The 18,910-nt window shown below is 30.0% G+C and overlaps 1 protein-coding gene across 1 annotated transcript in view; it reads right to left on the bottom strand.

The window, feature by feature from the left end:
* The window catches only part of dsb (scavenger receptor class B member debris buster), a 121,027-nt gene extending 103,170 nt beyond the window's left edge, over nt 1–17,857 (bottom strand). Inside the window, exon 1 of the mRNA XM_088236456.1 lies at nt 17,649–17,857. Coding sequence (XP_088092582.1) covers nt 17,649–17,793 — 145 coding nt within the window. The 5' untranslated portion in view covers nt 17,794–17,857. The remainder of the gene's footprint in view (nt 1–17,648) is intronic.
* Between the last annotated feature and the right edge of the window lie 1,053 nt (nt 17,858–18,910).

Genomic DNA, 18,910 nt, shown 5'->3' on the forward strand with positions numbered 1-18,910 from the left:
AAACGTAAGCAAAATGGTGAATATTACAAGTGGCTACTTAAACCACCCAATGACAGGTCATAAGCCCTGTTGATGCCTAGACTTCCATATTCCCCTTTCAAAAATGTTTTTCCTCTCTGTTGAAAAAAAAAATTAATACGAAAATAGATCTTTTAGAAAAAAGACTTCTATTTTCCCTTCACGTTTTTCAAAAAAAATCCCTCTCCGTTTCAAAACTCTCAAAATTCATTGTACAAGGCATTGAAGCCGTACAATGAATTACTTGAAGAAATAGAAAGTGTTGAAATATTAAAAATAAATTTGAAAATTTGAAAAAAAAAAACTTTTTTTTTAACGTATTCGTTCTTAAGATGTTACGATGTTCTCGTATGAACTAACTTTATAAAGCATAAATAAAAAAAATAAAATATTAGAGTTGATCATGAGTTTGAGATCTACTGTTTATAAAAAATAACGTTCAATAATTTCTATAGTTTAAAAGATAAAAAAAACATTTACAATTTTCAAATACCTAATAGGAAAATATCACATACAACGAACACCAACAAATATATATAAAACAGATTTAGAATAATTTATTGTATTTTCAAAATCAATATGGATATTGTGGAGAAAAATTTTCATATATAACTTTAAAAAAGAAATTGTAAAAAAATATGTCACTAGAAAAATGCGACATATTCGGCATTAATAATTGTGACGTCAAGGTTCGTGACGACGTTCTGTAAAAATTTAAACGGTTAGAAATAAAGTTGAAAGTTATCATGGATTGTGATGTATTAGGGGCGTGGTCAATGAAGGGACTGTTTTTGCGGGAATTAAAAATAACAGATTTAAAAATATTTTTTATGCTACTAATAAGTAGCAATTTTTTTTTACGTGAAAGTAGTTCATAGACCCTTAATACTTGAAAAATTAAAAAAAAAATGGTATTTCTCTTTAGTAAACACAGAATAATTTTTGTCAATTCCATGAACCGCGATTACAAGTCACGCGCATTACCTCACGGCTGTTCAGAGTAATAAAGACTTTGACATTGATTTTTAATTACCTTTATAAATAATTGACCTGTGATCTGGAGTATTGTTTTTGTGCAATTTCTAGGTTGCAACAATATAATAATTCGTTTTTTATCTAATTAAGATGCAATAAAAATGCAATTCGATTATTTGATTTGCTGTGCTAGTTAATTAGTTTAATTGAATCGGTCATGGTTCCGTGGTACGGACTCACGCATCAAAGTACGACGTTTGCTCAGAAGAATTTCTTTTTTGTGGCCCCAAGAGTGTTCAATGTCCTGGATGAACATATTAGCTTCTCCAAAACGAAAGCCATTTTCAGGAGGAGTCTACAAAGTTGCCTAAACCTGCGGCTCACGCCGTCCTGGAAGGCCGTCAATGGCGATCTTTAGACTATATTCTGCGGAATTAAGGAGCGCTGGATTGACGTGGGAAGAGGCAAAAATGCTGGTGATGTCCACATGCTCCACTTAGGAGTGGATATGGAAAAGAAGAAGTACAAGTTTGGATTTTGTCTAAGGGAAGAGACTTTATATACATACACAATATATATACATATAAGGGCGGGCATATTGCCTTAAGGCAATTTCTTCCTACCTACCCAAACAGTTTAGTTTGAGAAAATTACAAATACGTGAATATATGGAATCTTACAATTTTATACAAAAATTAAAAACAAAGATTAACAAAATAAAAAATTTATTAAAAAATAACACTATACTACGAATATAAAAAAATAACACTATATTATGAAGACCACTTCATAGGATCCAACAGACTAACGCAATTGTTCATTTCAAAATTAGTCGGAGCGCAGTGAATTTTACTTCTGTTCGCATAAATGGGTAGGCGAAAGGTTGTGTGTAGGCTCGTCGTAATTTTTCAGAAGTTATTGATGAATGAACTTTGAACACATCTTAGATCGCTACGATTAACAAAAAACTAATTGAATTAATATTTATTGATAAAGATTAATGGCTGATTTTATTACCCAAACAAAAATAGGTAGTGATTATTCAGAACTAAAATGTTTTTCCCAACGCTGGCTGATGCAGCAAACTTCCGTGGTCATCACCAAAGTACTTTCGAAACGACCCAAATTTTTACCGGACACGGAGCCATGAGAAGTTACCTATAAAGGTTTAAATTAGGGAATGATTACTAGTGTCCATGCGATGATATTTCTTCACAGAGTATCGAACATCTGTTATTTCAGTGCCCATTTTTCAGTTTACATCGCCATAATCTTGAAGCAGAATGCAGGAAAGATGAGATATCTTTATATATTTTTTTTATCAGATATCCACACTGTCGTTAAATGTAGTTATCACGCGCCATTGTTCTTGTACTTTGCAACAATGGTGATTGGACTCATAAAGGTAATAGACCAAAATCTCATACATGATAAATATAGCGCAGGAAATTGGTAAAATAAACCAAAGTAGGGAACAAAATGCCGAACACTCCTCTAGTGGAACGGAAGGCCTGTTGACTGCTGACTGCTGCCAACAGGCCGGCTTCTCCTGAAGAGTTTTAAGTGGTTTCCTCTCCACGTGAGCAAATGCTGAGAAGTTCCCGATTAGCCCACATTAATATATCCCTCCTGATCCCAATAGTTTAGATAAATTTTAAGATATTTAATAGCAGAAAAATCCACTTTTTGAAATATAAACCTTGTATATTATAAGCAAGGTAAATAATAAAGCAACTCCCATATAAAAAAATAAAAAAAATAGACCAAAATAAGTGATCGAACATCCCATTTCCAAGATTAACAAAAATATTTTTTCTCCGAGTACCTTAGCCTTGTACATGACACGTAAGGCTACTAATATTGAATACAGGGGTTAAATATATATTTTGTTAAAAAGATTGTTCAGCAGTAATTTTTTTAGGGATGTATTGGTTTGATCCAATCTATGGACGGACCACGCATGCTAGAATCCCAACTGCCCATTCGCTCTGTGGCTGCAAGTCTTTGTAAGTGGTTTATTTATTGTACAGCGCCCTTGTAAAGCCATGCGCATTTCTATTTGCGAGTTCCGTATTTCTTTTCAAGGAGGTTTACATGTCTGTTAACGTATTTAGTTTAACGATACATTTATATTGCAATAAACTGGAACCTCTTTTTACACGAGGATTCAATCCACACAGTACCGTGCAAAAAAATTATAAAAAAAACAATAATGGATGGGTATAAAAATAAATTCGCAATTAAAATAATAAAATTGCTTACTTTTTACTGAATTTATATTTTTTTCATAAATATAGGATGACATCGGAATACTCATAGAATATAAAAAATGTAACAAAGATTGTTCACTATCAATATACACGGTTTTTCAGGGCCAGATCGCGAAACTTTAAAGGAAGCTTTAAAAAAAATCCCAATTAAATTTTTCCAAAAAGTCATAAATTTTTTGTATTTTCCTTAATTTCTCGGACAAGCAGTCCCTCCACAACCCCCACCTCTTTCCTACCCAGCCGCTACACTTGTCGGCGTCTGGTGCGTATAGCTTCATCCATAAAATACGTTTCATTTTAATTTTTAAAAAATTGTTGAGGAGTGGTGGGGGTTTGTGGAAGGGGCGCCAGTCTGAAAAATTTCTCCATGATAGAGATGATGTTAATGTACTGCACGACGTTAATCTCGTGTTTCGCAGAATGTTATGTATTGAATTCAATAGAAAACGCTGACTTGCTTCTTCGGTCGTCGAAATCTAATTTTAGGTGAAATTTTTAATTTTTTATATTTTTTATTTAATGCACAAAATACACAATTCTTTGTTTTTTATGTCCCGACTTGTTCGAAAATTCCGCGTTAAGTCGGGACTTTTCGGTATATAAATAAAAAATATTTATTAACATATTCAAACAATATACAAAATAATCAAAACAATATACAAAATAATCAAAACAATTATTAAGCACGTGAGTGTGTCATTGATCATGGACCCCACATGCGTATAAATGACTTATACGTCTTTGTTTACGGTTGTTTTTATTGACCTTATTAATTTCTTTTGCTTTTTTTATCATGTTTTTATAGTTACCTAATTATATAATTTATGTATAATGTAATTTGTAGTATTGCTGTATTGTACATTTAAATAAATAAATTACATCACTATTGCATACTGCTAAACGACTGTTAGAATTTTTATAATTTTTTTTGGACCGTGTTATTTTGAAACGGTGCAAAACGATGCCACAGCGTATTGATATAAAACGAAAAATAAGAATTTTCAATGGAAATCCATTCACTTGTCCTCAAAAATTTACCAAGTAAGTATCAATGGTTTATTTGCAGTACTTCATCAGGGTCGTCAAGTACAACAAAACTGATACAATGTTTTGATCATGTCAAAATGTTTGCAGACTGGCTGGATTTTCTCCCTACGGAGTTATTTAAATCTAAATTTATTGCAACAGAGAGGAAAAACATTTTTGAGAAGGGAATATGGAAGTCTAGGTATTTTTAAAAATATTTTTTTATTTATTACATTTATTTCATTGTTTTGATTCATTTAATTAATTTTATTAATTTTATTTCTTTCGTTACTTTAATTACTTTCATTAATGTCATTAATTTCATTAATTTCATTCATATCTATTCATTTCATTAATTTAATTACTTTCATTAATTTAATTAATTTCATTAATTTCACTACTTTCATTAATTTAATTAATTTCATTAATTTCACTAATTTCCATTAATTTCAATAATTTTATTAATTTCATTACTTTCATTAATCTCATTAATTTAATTAATTTAATTCATTTCCATTAATTCCATTAATTTAATTAATTTCAAACGTTTCATTCGTTTTATTCGTTTCATTCGTTTCATTCGTTTCATTCGTTTCATTCGTTTCATTCGTTTCATTCGTTTCATTCGTTTTATAACAGACATGAATCTAATTATATATTTGACCAGTTTTAATGATAATTAAAGTATCATATTTTTTCAAGTGCTGTGGTGTATTCTGCGAATTGAGAAATGCTGTTTTTGTGATCAACACCATTTTCAGAAGGTGATTATTACAGTTTTTTGTATGAAAGCGGTCTGGTTGTTTTTTGCAGAACATATAATTGACCTTACTGCACCCGATAACACCAATATCACATTTTGGAAATTGTTGACTGGCTGATTTCTGCATAACTACATTCAATTATGCTTAAGGTATAATATGGAACGTAAAAAAAAATACAGTATCGTATAGAGCAGAAATATTTCTTATTTATTGTGTATGCAGACAATTGGTAGAATTCTTTATTTAATTTGGTAATGTATAAAAAAAAAACAATATACCTTTCACAATATACCCTTCACAATATACCCTTCACAATTTACCCTTCACAATATACCCTTTGTATATTTTATAAAAAATAAAGTAGAATTATAATCCAATAAACTTGTTTTCTTTAGGATACATTACCAAATAACAAGAAATATTTCTTTCGAATGACGTATAACTTTTACCATTTTGTTTTAATTTTGGTGCTCATTTTTAAACTTGGAAAAAAATGGACACAACTTACGTCAACACCTGATATTTATCGGCTCTAACATAAACAAATAGAAAAAAAAAACGATAAAAGGTATATCGTCTCACGTTTTCTGATGTTACTGTTCATATTTTACCGTAAACGTCATTATTATATCGATTTCCTATTATCTGTGACCACAAGTAGTCTCTGCTCTCATTTGCGATTCGCATCTAATCATACAAACAAGAACTATTAGTACATAAAACGTATTTTTGTGTTAACCCTTTCAGACCTGAATAAATTGCTGGTGATCTAAAAAAAATGTGTTTACTGAAGAAATTTCGAGATTTTTTTTGTATTTTTTGTGTTTTTTTATCTTTTTTACGTTATTAAGTATTAAGCGTTTTTTTTGTTTTCACCCTTTCAGACCTGAATTAATAGTTGTTGATACAAAAACAATTGTTTAAATTTTATCTGGTATTTTCATTTTTTTTGTATCTTTTATGCGTTAGAAATTATAAAGCGTTAATTTTTTTATTAGCAAAAAAAAAAGGTGAGTTTGTTCCATTGTTTAAGTGTAGAAGTTAGTTTGCTTTGAAACCGTTCGGTGGAAAAAAAAAATTAGTGGTTAAAAACAAATTTGTTTTATATATTTTATCATAGTGAATAACCACAAAATAAGTGCATCAAATATAAACTTTATACATGTAGATTTTTATTTATTAATTTTTTTACCAAATAATAAACGATGATTAGTAGTGTACAAAAACATATACACATATCCACATACATATAAATACATATATACACACACATATACATACACACCCTTACATACACATACAAACCCTTCTAACTTTTTTCAACTAATTTTGAAATTAGTTGAAAAAAAGTAGAGGAGACGGGTACGTCTCGAAACCGGTAGACATAGAAAAATCGGTAAGTGGTTATGTACAACTATATTATAACATTTAGTAAAATGTTTGACTACAAAGTTAATGCTTAAAATATTAATAATGATTCAAACCCTTTATAGTTCTAGTGTTGAGACATATTTAAATTTAAAAAGAAGAAGTACCCGAACTTTTTAAAAAGCAAGGGTGCCTGTCCGTAAATGCTATTCTATGGCTCAAATTTGTTACTAGATACCAATTTGACAGTAACTACCAGAAGAGGCATTTACATTAACATAATACAAGGCTAGAACAACGCGAAAGCTTGTCAGTACCGAGGTTTGTAAACAAGTATGGCCAAAGAACACTTCTTTATACAATTACTAAATTTTTTTAAAAATTCCCAAGATGTTGACAAAGATTTTAAGAAAAAAATAATTAAATGGTTAATGTGTAACAGAGCTTTATATTCAATAGCATTTAATGTCATCTATTTTAATTTTTACAAATAAATTTTGTGTGAAAATTAGGTATGCCTTTAGTTCTTAATAATATTTTTATTACTTTTTAAATTTATATAATTTCTCTAACGTTTCTCTTTGTAAAGGAAAAATAAGAAACCTGCTGACAAGCCGTTTTCGCGGTTTAATGGGTTTCATTATTTTTCTTTTTATATTTTCTGTACATGTTTTTACCTTGTTTAACTCTTTAAAGACTGTGGTAAATAATCCCTTTGCGAGCGGTGATGTAACATCGTGTTACCACTAGTAAAAGACGGACTATTCTCAACTTCAGACATTTGGAAAAAAAGAAACATGGAGATTATACTGTTTAATAATTTTTTTTCCATAATATATGCGAATAAACATATAATTTAGCCCTGTTATAGCAAAATAAATATAAAATCACAAATACGCCTTTCATGTTATGGGCGTGCGTCCCCCATCACTGTCATCAGCAGACTGGAAAGTAAATCTGTTTTGGACAACACGCCGCAGAACAGCGTTGTTGTCTTCCTTGTTATGACTTCTATCTTCGTTTCTCTCTTATATAAGATATCTGTATAGAGGTGTTGCTGAATTAGCGGACATTCATTCTTTGCGTAGCAAGGATAAATATTTTTTGTAATAACATTTAGCATAGTTGTACAAATTTTACTTTCCAAATCGGGTGTAAAAATGTCCATTTGAAGATTACGAAACATACGAATTAATCATTTAAAAAAATAAGAGAGATAAATCAAGTCTTGTGTCCTATGTCAACTAGTGTGACATCACAGCCACACAAGAGTTAATAAAAAAAATAACTCCCTAGGGAGGAAATCCGGCCTGCCTGAAAACATTTGGAGATACTCGAAGTATTGCTGAAAAGCAGATTAGTTAGCCGCTTAAGGAACCACTTTATTTTCAGTAATTTATTTTCTCTATTGTAGTAGATAAGTAAATATATCATGGCGCTTATAGCATTTAGTAATATTACTATGTAGGTACTGTCCGCTTTTAAAACAGGTAGCAGATACGTAGTCAATGTGCTTCTACACTTAGCAAGGACGACCGCTTATACTATTATACAGGTCGATTAAAAAAATAATAAATAAATTTTCGAAATCTGCTACTTTTAAAAAAATTAAATTGAAAAACATATCATAATTTTATATAATATTCCCAATGAGTTTTATTTAAAAAACTCATTTAGGGACATGCAAATAACAATATTTATTTAAAGACGTTTATATATTTTAAACTAAAACATTATTTACAAAAGCAGAATAAAAATTATGACACACTACAAATTAAAAGGGTATGAAAAAATATTTAATAATAACAAAATAAACATATTACTAGGTATGGAATTAAATTCAAAATGATATATACATTATACAATCTGGGAAAGAAAAATTTAAAAATTTAATATGTTTAAAAAATTACACGTATGTACCAACTGAACTAGTACGAGAGTGCAAATGTTAAAAATTAAAAAAAATTAAAAGTTGTTTTTGAATTAACAAAATATGCGCACCCAATACAGGTTAAAAAATATCAAAAACGTATTGAAATTACGTATACACAATTCAAGCTAAAAAAGTATAAAAAAAACACAAATAACATTTTAATAGTATTAAAAATTACATATACAAGCAAAAACGGTAAAATATTAAAAGTAATATGTTCAAGATGCGCATTCTCTGGATAAACTAACATTATTTACTCAAAGTACTTCTGGAAAAAATAATTCTTCAATTCGCGCGTCCTGTTTCTATATTTTGAAATTGGTACTTTAAATTTTTGTGGCAATTTATTAAATTCCTTGAAACCTATGTATTGTAAAGATCTAGTACCAAACGTCGTAGACTTCACAGATCCAATATAAATATTATTTTTTGATCGAGTACTGTACTGATGGATGTCTCTAATGAATAATATTACTTATTTGACCACCACGGCATTTTCCGCAGGGGTACGCAGATAAAATGTACCACAACACATGTATATCCTTCAGGGGCGAACCGTGTATAGAAGCGATTATGCGCAGCTTACCAGTATATTTGATTATCCATAATAATGTTTTACGGTAACTTTATTTACAAAAAAACAAACGAACATTACCACTATTTGAATTTTTCTCCAAATATAATAAAAAATATTAATAAAGTGAGCCCAGCGCTAACAATGAGCCAAAGAACTAGCCGATTACTACAGCTTATTTCTTCATACAAATAAGCGTACTATATTTTAAACATCTTAAACCCAGTGGTGGGATTTTTCTCCTAGAGTAAACTTGCAGATTAACAAATTCTTTGAAGGCTCTCGATTTGGAAAACAGTATTTCAAACATTGGACTATTTTTCATTGAGATGATACTATTGACATATTACTCGCAACACATGTGGCGCTCAACGCGGCCGTTTTTATCATTATTCATTTCTAGAACAAATCGGCCAGTTGATATTTCAATCGTTATGAGAATACAAAATATTGACTGAATTCATTGTGCAATTTTTTATAAACTTTTATATAAGCTAAGTGTTAAATGAATGGATAATTTAGCTACACAATATAATATTACACGAAGTTACGTCGTTTGAGTTGATTTCATAGATGAAAGTTTTTGTCAAAAATCACACAGAACCACAGAAAAAATAGCAATTTATAGTATATTTTAATTACATTGTTTATTTATATGTACGCCCAATGGGAATTTTTAAGGGCATATTTATACATTAAAATTTATTTTAAAGGAAAATACAAAGACACGGTGGTATTTAGTAGATTCGGTGGGAGTGGAAGCGGGAGAGTGGTGTTTATAATTGAATTTGATTCAGTGATCGTTTGAAAGAAGACAACTTGTTATCAAAGAAATCAAGACTGGTATGTTTGTTGGCAGACCTAAGAATTCTGGGCATAGGGGAATGAAAACCATAGTTAGTTCTATGGATATCGGTATGAAAGCGTAAGTTTTGTCTGGGGTTTCTAGTTGGGATATTTAATTTGATTGTTGTTATGTCAGTAGTTCAGGCGCATCAAATAGTGAGTTGAGAATTTTAAATAGGACTAGAAGGTTGAATTTATTTCAAAGGTCTTGAAAAGAAGATATATTTAAGATAGTTTCTAACTCATTGTACGTACATCGGTTTCTGAATAAGCCCAACCTCAAGCCTATCTTTCTTAAAAATTAACGTCGAACTGATTCAATATTTTTGATGTAAACATCATAATATGGAGACCGAGACAGAGGTAGAAATAGGTGCGGGCGGACTAGGGAACAGAAGAGTTTTAAGGGTATTGATATTTTTGAAGTCAGTTGTGCTGCTGTTAATAAATCCAAGGAGTTTTAAGGATTTATTGATAACATGTTCAATACGAATTGCTAAAGAAAGTTCAGTGTCAAGTATTAAAAAGTTTAATTTTATTTAGTTGTATTTTATTTTATTAGTGCCTGTATTAATTATAGGAAATTGTATTTACCATCGTTAGAATGGACTGCATAAATCCGTCAAATAAATAAATAAATACCATTAAATAATGCACCTACTAATAACAAATAAATTATTGTTTTTGTTAGCTTACCTGTAAATAAAATCACCGTTTGCCACTGCTATCCTTACATAAATCCGTACATAATATAATCCATTACCAAAAAAAACACCACTATCAAAATCATGACCATGGGTTGTGCCCAGTGAGGTATTCATATTTAAAAACGAAAGTGGTATGTCAAACGTTCACAAGCCGCAGTGATGCAGCTTGCATAGCACTGACCCTCACCACTAAGAATAAGTTATGTAAAACGTTAAATGAAAATAAATAAATAAATAATTTTATGTATTTGTAGTAGAAACGAAACATATATCTGATATACGGCCTACCAGCCGTATTTAAGCATCCGGCCGGATACCGGATACCAGCTCAATATCCGGCAGATACCTAATACTCAATAAACTACAAAAAAATTCATGAAATAAACACCACTAAAATAATTTATTAATATCGATTGTGTTTGGTATAAATAGAATAGCTCTCATTGTTTAAAAAAATGTCGTGTTTGCATAAAACGTTTATCAGTATTCAGTATGCACTTTAGAAAATTAATTTAACCTGAAAATAAAAAATGATAACCAATTTTTTTTTATTTTTCCGAAAAAGTTTAAGAAAAAGGGGTGAAATTTCCCAATTAAACAATCATCCTTTAAACCATCTTGATATACAACTCAGCGACCAATAAAATATTTTATCCTCCTTTTTATGCTTATTAAAAGTTTTGTTTTTAACTATGACAGACATTCAAGAACCGGCGTGTTTTTTTAGACAATGGGCCAGATATCCGGCTATCTGGCTTAGAGGCTCACCGAATATCTGGTATCCGTCCAAACCTGTGTTAATCACGAAGTTATTTATTTATTTAAACACTTTAAATACATATGCATATATGCGGATAAATAGCTTTAAGGAAATTTCTTCCTACCTACCCACAATTTTCAATTTGAGAAAATTAGTGGTATATGAACATATTGTGTGTATACTATAATATTTTCAGTATAATAAAAACATAGATAAATGTTTACACATTTTTTCAAATAATAAAAATTGACTATCCACAGTAAATTATGAAGAGAGGGGGAAGGAAAGAGGGATTGAAAGAGAGAGGAGAAAGGATAAATTAAAATATTTAAGAAGTGAGATTTCTGACGTGATATGAATATAAACATCTCTGACATTTTTTTTTATATCCTGTAATTATTTTCATGACTAAAAATTATGTTGCTTTTAATTGAAAAAAAATCTCTTATTGTTTTTATGTATATTTCATTTTTACTTTTTATGTTTATTCATTTACATATGTTTTATTTTTCTTTTTAATACTAGTATTTTACACGTATCTTAATTTTTTAAAATTATAAATGGTATATTCTGTAATTTATTTTTGTTCTTCAATTTGTAATTACTAACGATATATTTTCAAATTTGTATTTATGCTTCAATTTTTATTATTATCGGTATGTTTCCAAATTTATATTTTTGTTCAATTTCTTTATTACTAATGTTATATTTTAAAATGTGTATTTGTGTTTCAATTTTTATTTTTATCGGTATGTTTTCTAATTTATAATAATTATGTCTCATTTATTTACTATTAATGGCATATTTTCTAATTTATTTTTATGATTCAATTTTTTATTATTATTACTTGCATGTTTTCTAATTTATATTTATATAGATTTTTCCTAATGTTATTATTATTCTTTGAATTTATTAAGCATCATTTAATGAAATAAAAAAAAAAACACATGAAAAAAAAAAGGTCCTTCCTAAACACAGGAATTTCCTAGCTAGTCGGGACCTGAAACAAATAAACTCTGTACATTTTAAAACTGTGAAATACATAAATAAATAAAAAAATATATAAAAAATAGTGGATAGATTATTCCATAATCGGGCAGCTACTTATGTGAAAGAGAAGGGGAAAAAACAAAGCGGTTAGTGGGTATTGAAAGGGTTCTTTTCTTAATAAAACAAAGAGATAACCCATGCCGTAATAGAGGTCATTTATGGCATTTTACTTGGGGTATTCCTGTTATCCTCCTCAGGAACTTGCGGATTTTTTACACGCTCAGGCTCGTAAAAGTTAACGGTTAAGAAATATAAGAAAAAATAATTACATATTTGTCCACTAAAATATAATTTAAGGTAACTTAAGTGAAATTAAGAGGAAAAAAAAAACAGTAAAAATTTGCTTATCTAAAAAACGGTAAATACTTTACTATTCTCTAGTCATTTTAAGAAGAGACTTTTGACGTTTGCACGCTCATAAGGTTCTGTAAATATTGACAGTTAAGTGTAGTAAACAAATGCCGTACTTTATTGTTGAGTCACCGCAATAGTGATCACCATCAGGACCCCGATTACAATGGGAAGTTAATTTGCATGGACATAAAGTATCTTGGTCGGTAAAGCTAGGGTTTCCCAGGACAGCGGTGCCCGTATCTTAACGGCCGTAGTGAACGGTGATGCGGTGGACAGCCGTCGTAACGGTGACTAGAGAGTGGTTTCCTAGGAAAACGGTGCTAATAAATGTTATCAAAACAGTTTTCCTAGGAAACCACTCTCTAGTCGCTGTTACAACGGCTGTCTACCGCATCACCGTTCACTACGGCCGTCAAGATACGGGCACCGCTGTCCTAGGAAACTCTAGCTTTACCTATACTTGAACATGTTTCAAAGAAATGTATGCATATTCTGCTTTTCATACAGAAAACTTTTGTGGATAAAATTGAAGATAAATTTTAGCTTCCCATTATAATCGGGGCCCAGGAAACTTCATGATCGATCGACAATATCGACTTTATATGGAATATTAAATTATATTATTATTATGGATAACTTACATAGCGCCATTTTTGTAATATATTACCTCAAGGGCGCTTTACAAAGTGATTATATAAAAAAAAAAATTTAATTTTAACTTTTTTCAATTTGCAATTAAAGAAAAATAATTTACTTTGTCATCGAAACATCACTTCACTCTTTCAGTTTCGCACCTCTGGTGGAAGAGCATTCCATTCCGTAAGGCCTGCGACCGAAAATGCGCGTTCGACGAATTTACAGAGGTATAATAACTTTTCCTCTTGACTTATCTAAGCGAAAGACGTCTATCAGCGAGTTCATGTAAAATGCAGAGTTCCATTAGATATTCTGGAGCAGAGTTGTGCAGTGATTTATACATAAGACAACAGAGTTTGTATTCCACCCTCTGTAGAAAACGTAGCCGGTTTAATTCCCGAACTAGTGGAGTGATATGTAAGTTAGAGATTCCAAAAATGAGTGTCAATGCAGTCATTTTATTCATTGGTAGATCGGCGTATATTGGGCGTGTTCATTTTAAAGAGTTCTCAATACGATTAATTAAAACTGATCGACGACAATTTCGACGTTGAACTATTACGTACTAAGCTATTTGGTCACGAAAACCCATTTAAATTCACCCCATCTGACAAAAAATTATGTAAAATCGATATCAAAAAAAGATTGTCACAACACTATTGTAATCTGTCAAAAGTACTTTTTTATATTGTCTAAACTGGAAGCATGATTCAACTTAATTTTACAGTTCTAAAGGGTGTTATATAACTTTTTTTTGCCTCGATTATCTGGCCACCCTGTATGTGCGGCGCTTCAAAAGTGGGTCAAACTTACATATTTATCATACTCTGTGAAATCTAAAAATATATTCTGTAAACACTGATTTGATTAAAGCATTTCATTATTTCAATCGTCAAGTGATTAATTACTTAAACTATTTCTCAACGACGGTGAAGAACCTCCGAGAAAGGGGTATTGGTCGTGCGAGTGGTTGGTGGGATCGAGTGGTGTGTGGCTGTTAGATGAAGATCCACCTATCCTACCCATCCTGTGATCTCCCAACTTTCAATGTTTGTTTATTCTCCTCGTCTCTATGGCCATGGGTAGCTACGGTTGCTACGAGAACAATTTTTCATATCCATAGCAACCAACATCAACAGCTTCAGCTTACCCACCACATACAGCACACCGCATCTGAGTACAGGACCAACAACCAACATCAACAATCACATTTTTTCTTCTTGATATTATTTTTTAACTACCGCATGTTCATAATTTTATCTGCCCGCATCTGCTCGTCCTTTAATCATCTGCCCGCATCTGAACACCTTTACATCATTTGACCGCCGCGCCGCCACATTCAACTTTATATTTCCCAAATAACTAAAGAGAAAGTGCTGAGTTCACCGAAAAAGGGAAAAACTACCCAGAAGCCAGGACTTGGAGATAGCATCCGGATTCCTGCCCCTGATTCCCTTTCCTATCTTCCTAAAGGTAGGATTTTTGTCTGGTGTAATTTGTTTGGCCGCATATTTTTCTTCTTCGTTCTTGCCATCATTATCATCATCAAAATTATGACAGATCAACGATTCAGTCAAATAATACCCACACAAAATTATAACCGCCACCCCAGGTATAATATTTTGAGTTGAATTCAGTGAATCCAGGGAGAAAATATGTAAATACGTATGTATGAGGCGCTAAGTATGTTGGGATTTATTTGTAGGGTTACTAATAAATTTGAAAGTATCGCACCAATCAAGTCACTTTATTGCTCCCTGGTTAGAAGTCGTTTAGAATATATTTCTCCAGTCTGGTCGCCCCATTATCGTGTACATTCTAATATATTAATTTTAAACTTCATATTCCAGCTGCTTTATTTAATTATAATCAATTGTTGTCTTCACGAAATCTTTTAAGACTTTCTGATAGAAGAATCCTATCTGACCTAATATTAACTTAACTTTTAAAGGTGATCAATTCATTAATTGACTGTCCAGATTTGCTGGAGTTGGTGTGTTTCCTTGTACCTGGTCGACATATCCGCCACAGATCTCCTTTTTGTTCTGCAAGTTCTAGAACCAACTATCACATGCACTCGCCTATCCCTAGGCTCCATAGATATGGCAATCAGTATGAGGACAAGGCTGATATATTTGGTTCTGGACTCGATCGTTATAAAACGAGTCTGATTTCTTTTTTTCTCTCGCAATATTATTCTTAAACTTTTCTTTATATTTAAAAATGTTTTTGCTTTTTTTGTTTTTTCATGTTTATGTATTTATTTCGTTAATATTTTTGGTTGCTTTTGTATATTTACCTACTTGTTACTATTGTTATAGTTATGCAATTTTATGATTTTTGTTATGTTTTTAAATATGTATTTTTTTAAAAATATTTATGTTCAATATATGTTAAAGGCAATTTATGCCGTTTATGTAAAAATAAATAAATAAATAAATATAAAGAAAAGTCGGACCGCGTTTGTAAACCTTCTCAGTAACAGAAAAAAAATGTTGCATTGATAAATTCTATTATTTATTAAAATATTTTTCTGGTTTATGGCAAAAAAAATCTGTCATGTTTCGTAAAGCAAATATTTGATCCATACATCCTCTTCCATTAATAAAACCGCTCTGAACATACGACAATCTATCCTCAGTAACTCTCGCAATCAGTATTATTCCATACATTTTGCCAACAGCGCTCAAAAGACTGCTTGCTCCATAATTTCCGCATTTCACTCTTAAACCTTTTCCCTTATAAAGAGAGGCATAACAGTATTATGCATAGGACCTTACTTATTAAATTTCCTTACACAAGGATTACATTAATAAATAACTATACCCGAATTAACTATTTATAACTGATTAATAATTATAAAAAAAAGCTTATTTATAAATTTTTATTTATTTTAGGTTATTTCATGCCTTATTTTTTAAACAGTCAACACTGATATGTGCGCGTGCGCAGTAACTTTTATAATAACAACAAACAAGCGTCATAATTGAATCGACACTACTTAACCGTTAGAAAAATAAATCAAAATTGTAAAGAAGAGGAGAAGGTAAAAACGAGTTCGTAAGTTTATTCATGTTTCATTTTTTATCACAATTTTTATGTTTTATTTTTTCCGCGATAATATATGCTTGCTTGTTTATTAATTTAACTTTAAGTTGTCCATCCTGCTTACCGTAACACTTTATTTACTGTGTTTGCTTTACAGAATTTATTTCATAAACTTATATTTTTGCATTTTTTGTTTATATGCTTACAGTTTTTTCTTGCATACCTTTGTTATTATTTTTTTGTTTACTTTGTAAAAAAATTATTATATTATTTCTAACTAATTTCACATATTTTTTTCTGTATATTCTGTGTTTATTATTTAGCATGTTAGCGAGTATTTTATTTTTATTTTTATTTTTTGTAAATGCCTTTTGAGCGTTAATGAACAAAATAAATAAATAAATAATGTACAGTCATAAATTTTTATGGTCGCTATCCCAGATTTTAACCGTGTTTAACTCTTTGCGAGGTTTATAAGTAATACTTTTTGCTATACCATCATTATTCTACCACTATTCTCAAGCTTAGATTTATAGCTCTTGGTTTAAAATCTTCTCCTTATATTGCTTTTTCAAATTTTAAAGATGACTTGCTATACTTGTTATTCCTTCTTTATCTTTTCTTATTTCTCTGCTGCATTGGCATGTTTTTATACTTTTAAACTACTTTTAATTACTTATATTATAAATGTAAATAAAATCAATATATTGCTGCTCTTACTACAATGTGTCATTAATTTTGAAGATTTTTTTTAAATTGACCTAAATTAACTGTCTTATATTTCACTTAAAGATTCTTCTCATCTTTTCTTTGAATCCCTTAAAATAAATGTGTGTATTGGTTTTTTTTTATTTTTATTAATGTTATTACTATTTTATTTTATTTTTACATCTGAGCATGTTTTTCATTCTTTATTTCAATTCTTAATTTTTAATTACTCTTACAATTTTTTTTCATCTTTAATATTATTTCCATTTGTAAATACTCACTACAAACTACAAACTTTAAAATATCTTTTTTTCACTTAAATTTTAATTTTTAAACAACTTTCATTTATGTTTTTCTTTTTTCTTCTCTTTTTTATACTTTCATAATTAACCTTACATATAATTGCTTTATAATATGGAAACTTCACTGGTCCATTAGAATTAAGTCTAATTGTGTAAAATATTAAACTTTGTAACTGTACTGTATGTTTCCTGAATAAAAGAAAAAAAATATATATATATAAAAAAATACCCGATTCATAAGTAAGGTCCATATAATAATAGGCATTACATATAAACAACAATAATTAAAAATATTTAAGAAAGACTCACCGTGGTTGATTTTTCCTTGTTCAGAAATCAGCATATTCAGCGGAGTATTCCCGGTTCGCTCCGCAAATCCTGTTTCGGGATTAATCCCAAAAACCTTGTTCCTAGCACTCTGCCCCACCCTCAAATATTGCTTATGTAAACCCATTATTGGAATTTTAAATAAATCACTAGTAATAAAATTAATAAAACTTATCACAGATATAACCACTCCAATAAAATAATTAGGTAAGAAATTAAATATTTAATCTAAGGCACTTGATTAACATCACAATATTTATTAATTAGATAATTATTTTTAGTTATTTAGTCCTATTATTTATTGTTATATTTAAAAAGTAACTATTTAATCTGTTTACTGAGCTACGTTTGCTAAGCAAATTTGTAACCATATTTTGATTGATTGAATTTCTTCTTCACACGACCAATTCTGGATTCAATATCTGAAAAAAATAATACAATTGTTAATTCACGAATTTTAATTTAATGTTTTGATACCATTTACATTTATACTACAGTTTAGATGAAATTTAAAAAAAAACCGCTATATATAGAATTAGGAATAGTCCAGAAGGAGCGTAGAACCATATTTGTATACATCGGACTGTGTCCAATAATTCCCTCACTTAGACACACTTTCGCCGCGCGCATACTTGAAGTCACCGGGTAATATTGCCAGATCGCGAAGAATATAACCATAACACAAATGTATGATAAAAAAAAGCAATCTGTTAATTTCTCTAAAATTTTATTATGCACGCGGAAACATTGATTGACACAACAGAGTAGATAAGTAAAGGGTCATTAAATAAGAGTAATTTAATTAATAAACTCTGAACTTAAAATATAAATAAAATTTTATTTGACATGAAACGGATATTTTTATATCATGTAAAATAATATTTGATGTTTTGAAGATAATATCGGTCAAACGTCCACTACAGAGTTGTTTAATTCGAGATTTAATTTTCATTAATTCTCTTATTAGATGAGCAAAGTAGGGTAAAAAAAAATACTACCCTGGCAACACTAACGAAATTTCCATTTTGTTTTTTCGACAATCTGACAAGTGGAAAAATAATTTAATTTTTAAGTAATGCATCCGTTATATACACATTCATTAGCTAATTATACATGAAATGTGATTGCATCCTGTTTCTTTAAGATCCTAGCAGTATTTCAACACTTTAAAAGGACACAACACGGCATAGTTGAATTCAAATCAGGAGTTGCGTACTGAGCGACGTCTACAAAGAAACTAATGG

The sequence above is a fragment of the Micrasema longulum genome, unplaced genomic scaffold (genome assembly GCF_059751315.1).
Source record: "Micrasema longulum isolate JH-2025_06_02 unplaced genomic scaffold, ASM5975131v1 h1tg001558l, whole genome shotgun sequence".
Lineage (NCBI taxonomy): Eukaryota > Metazoa > Arthropoda > Insecta > Trichoptera > Brachycentridae > Micrasema > Micrasema longulum.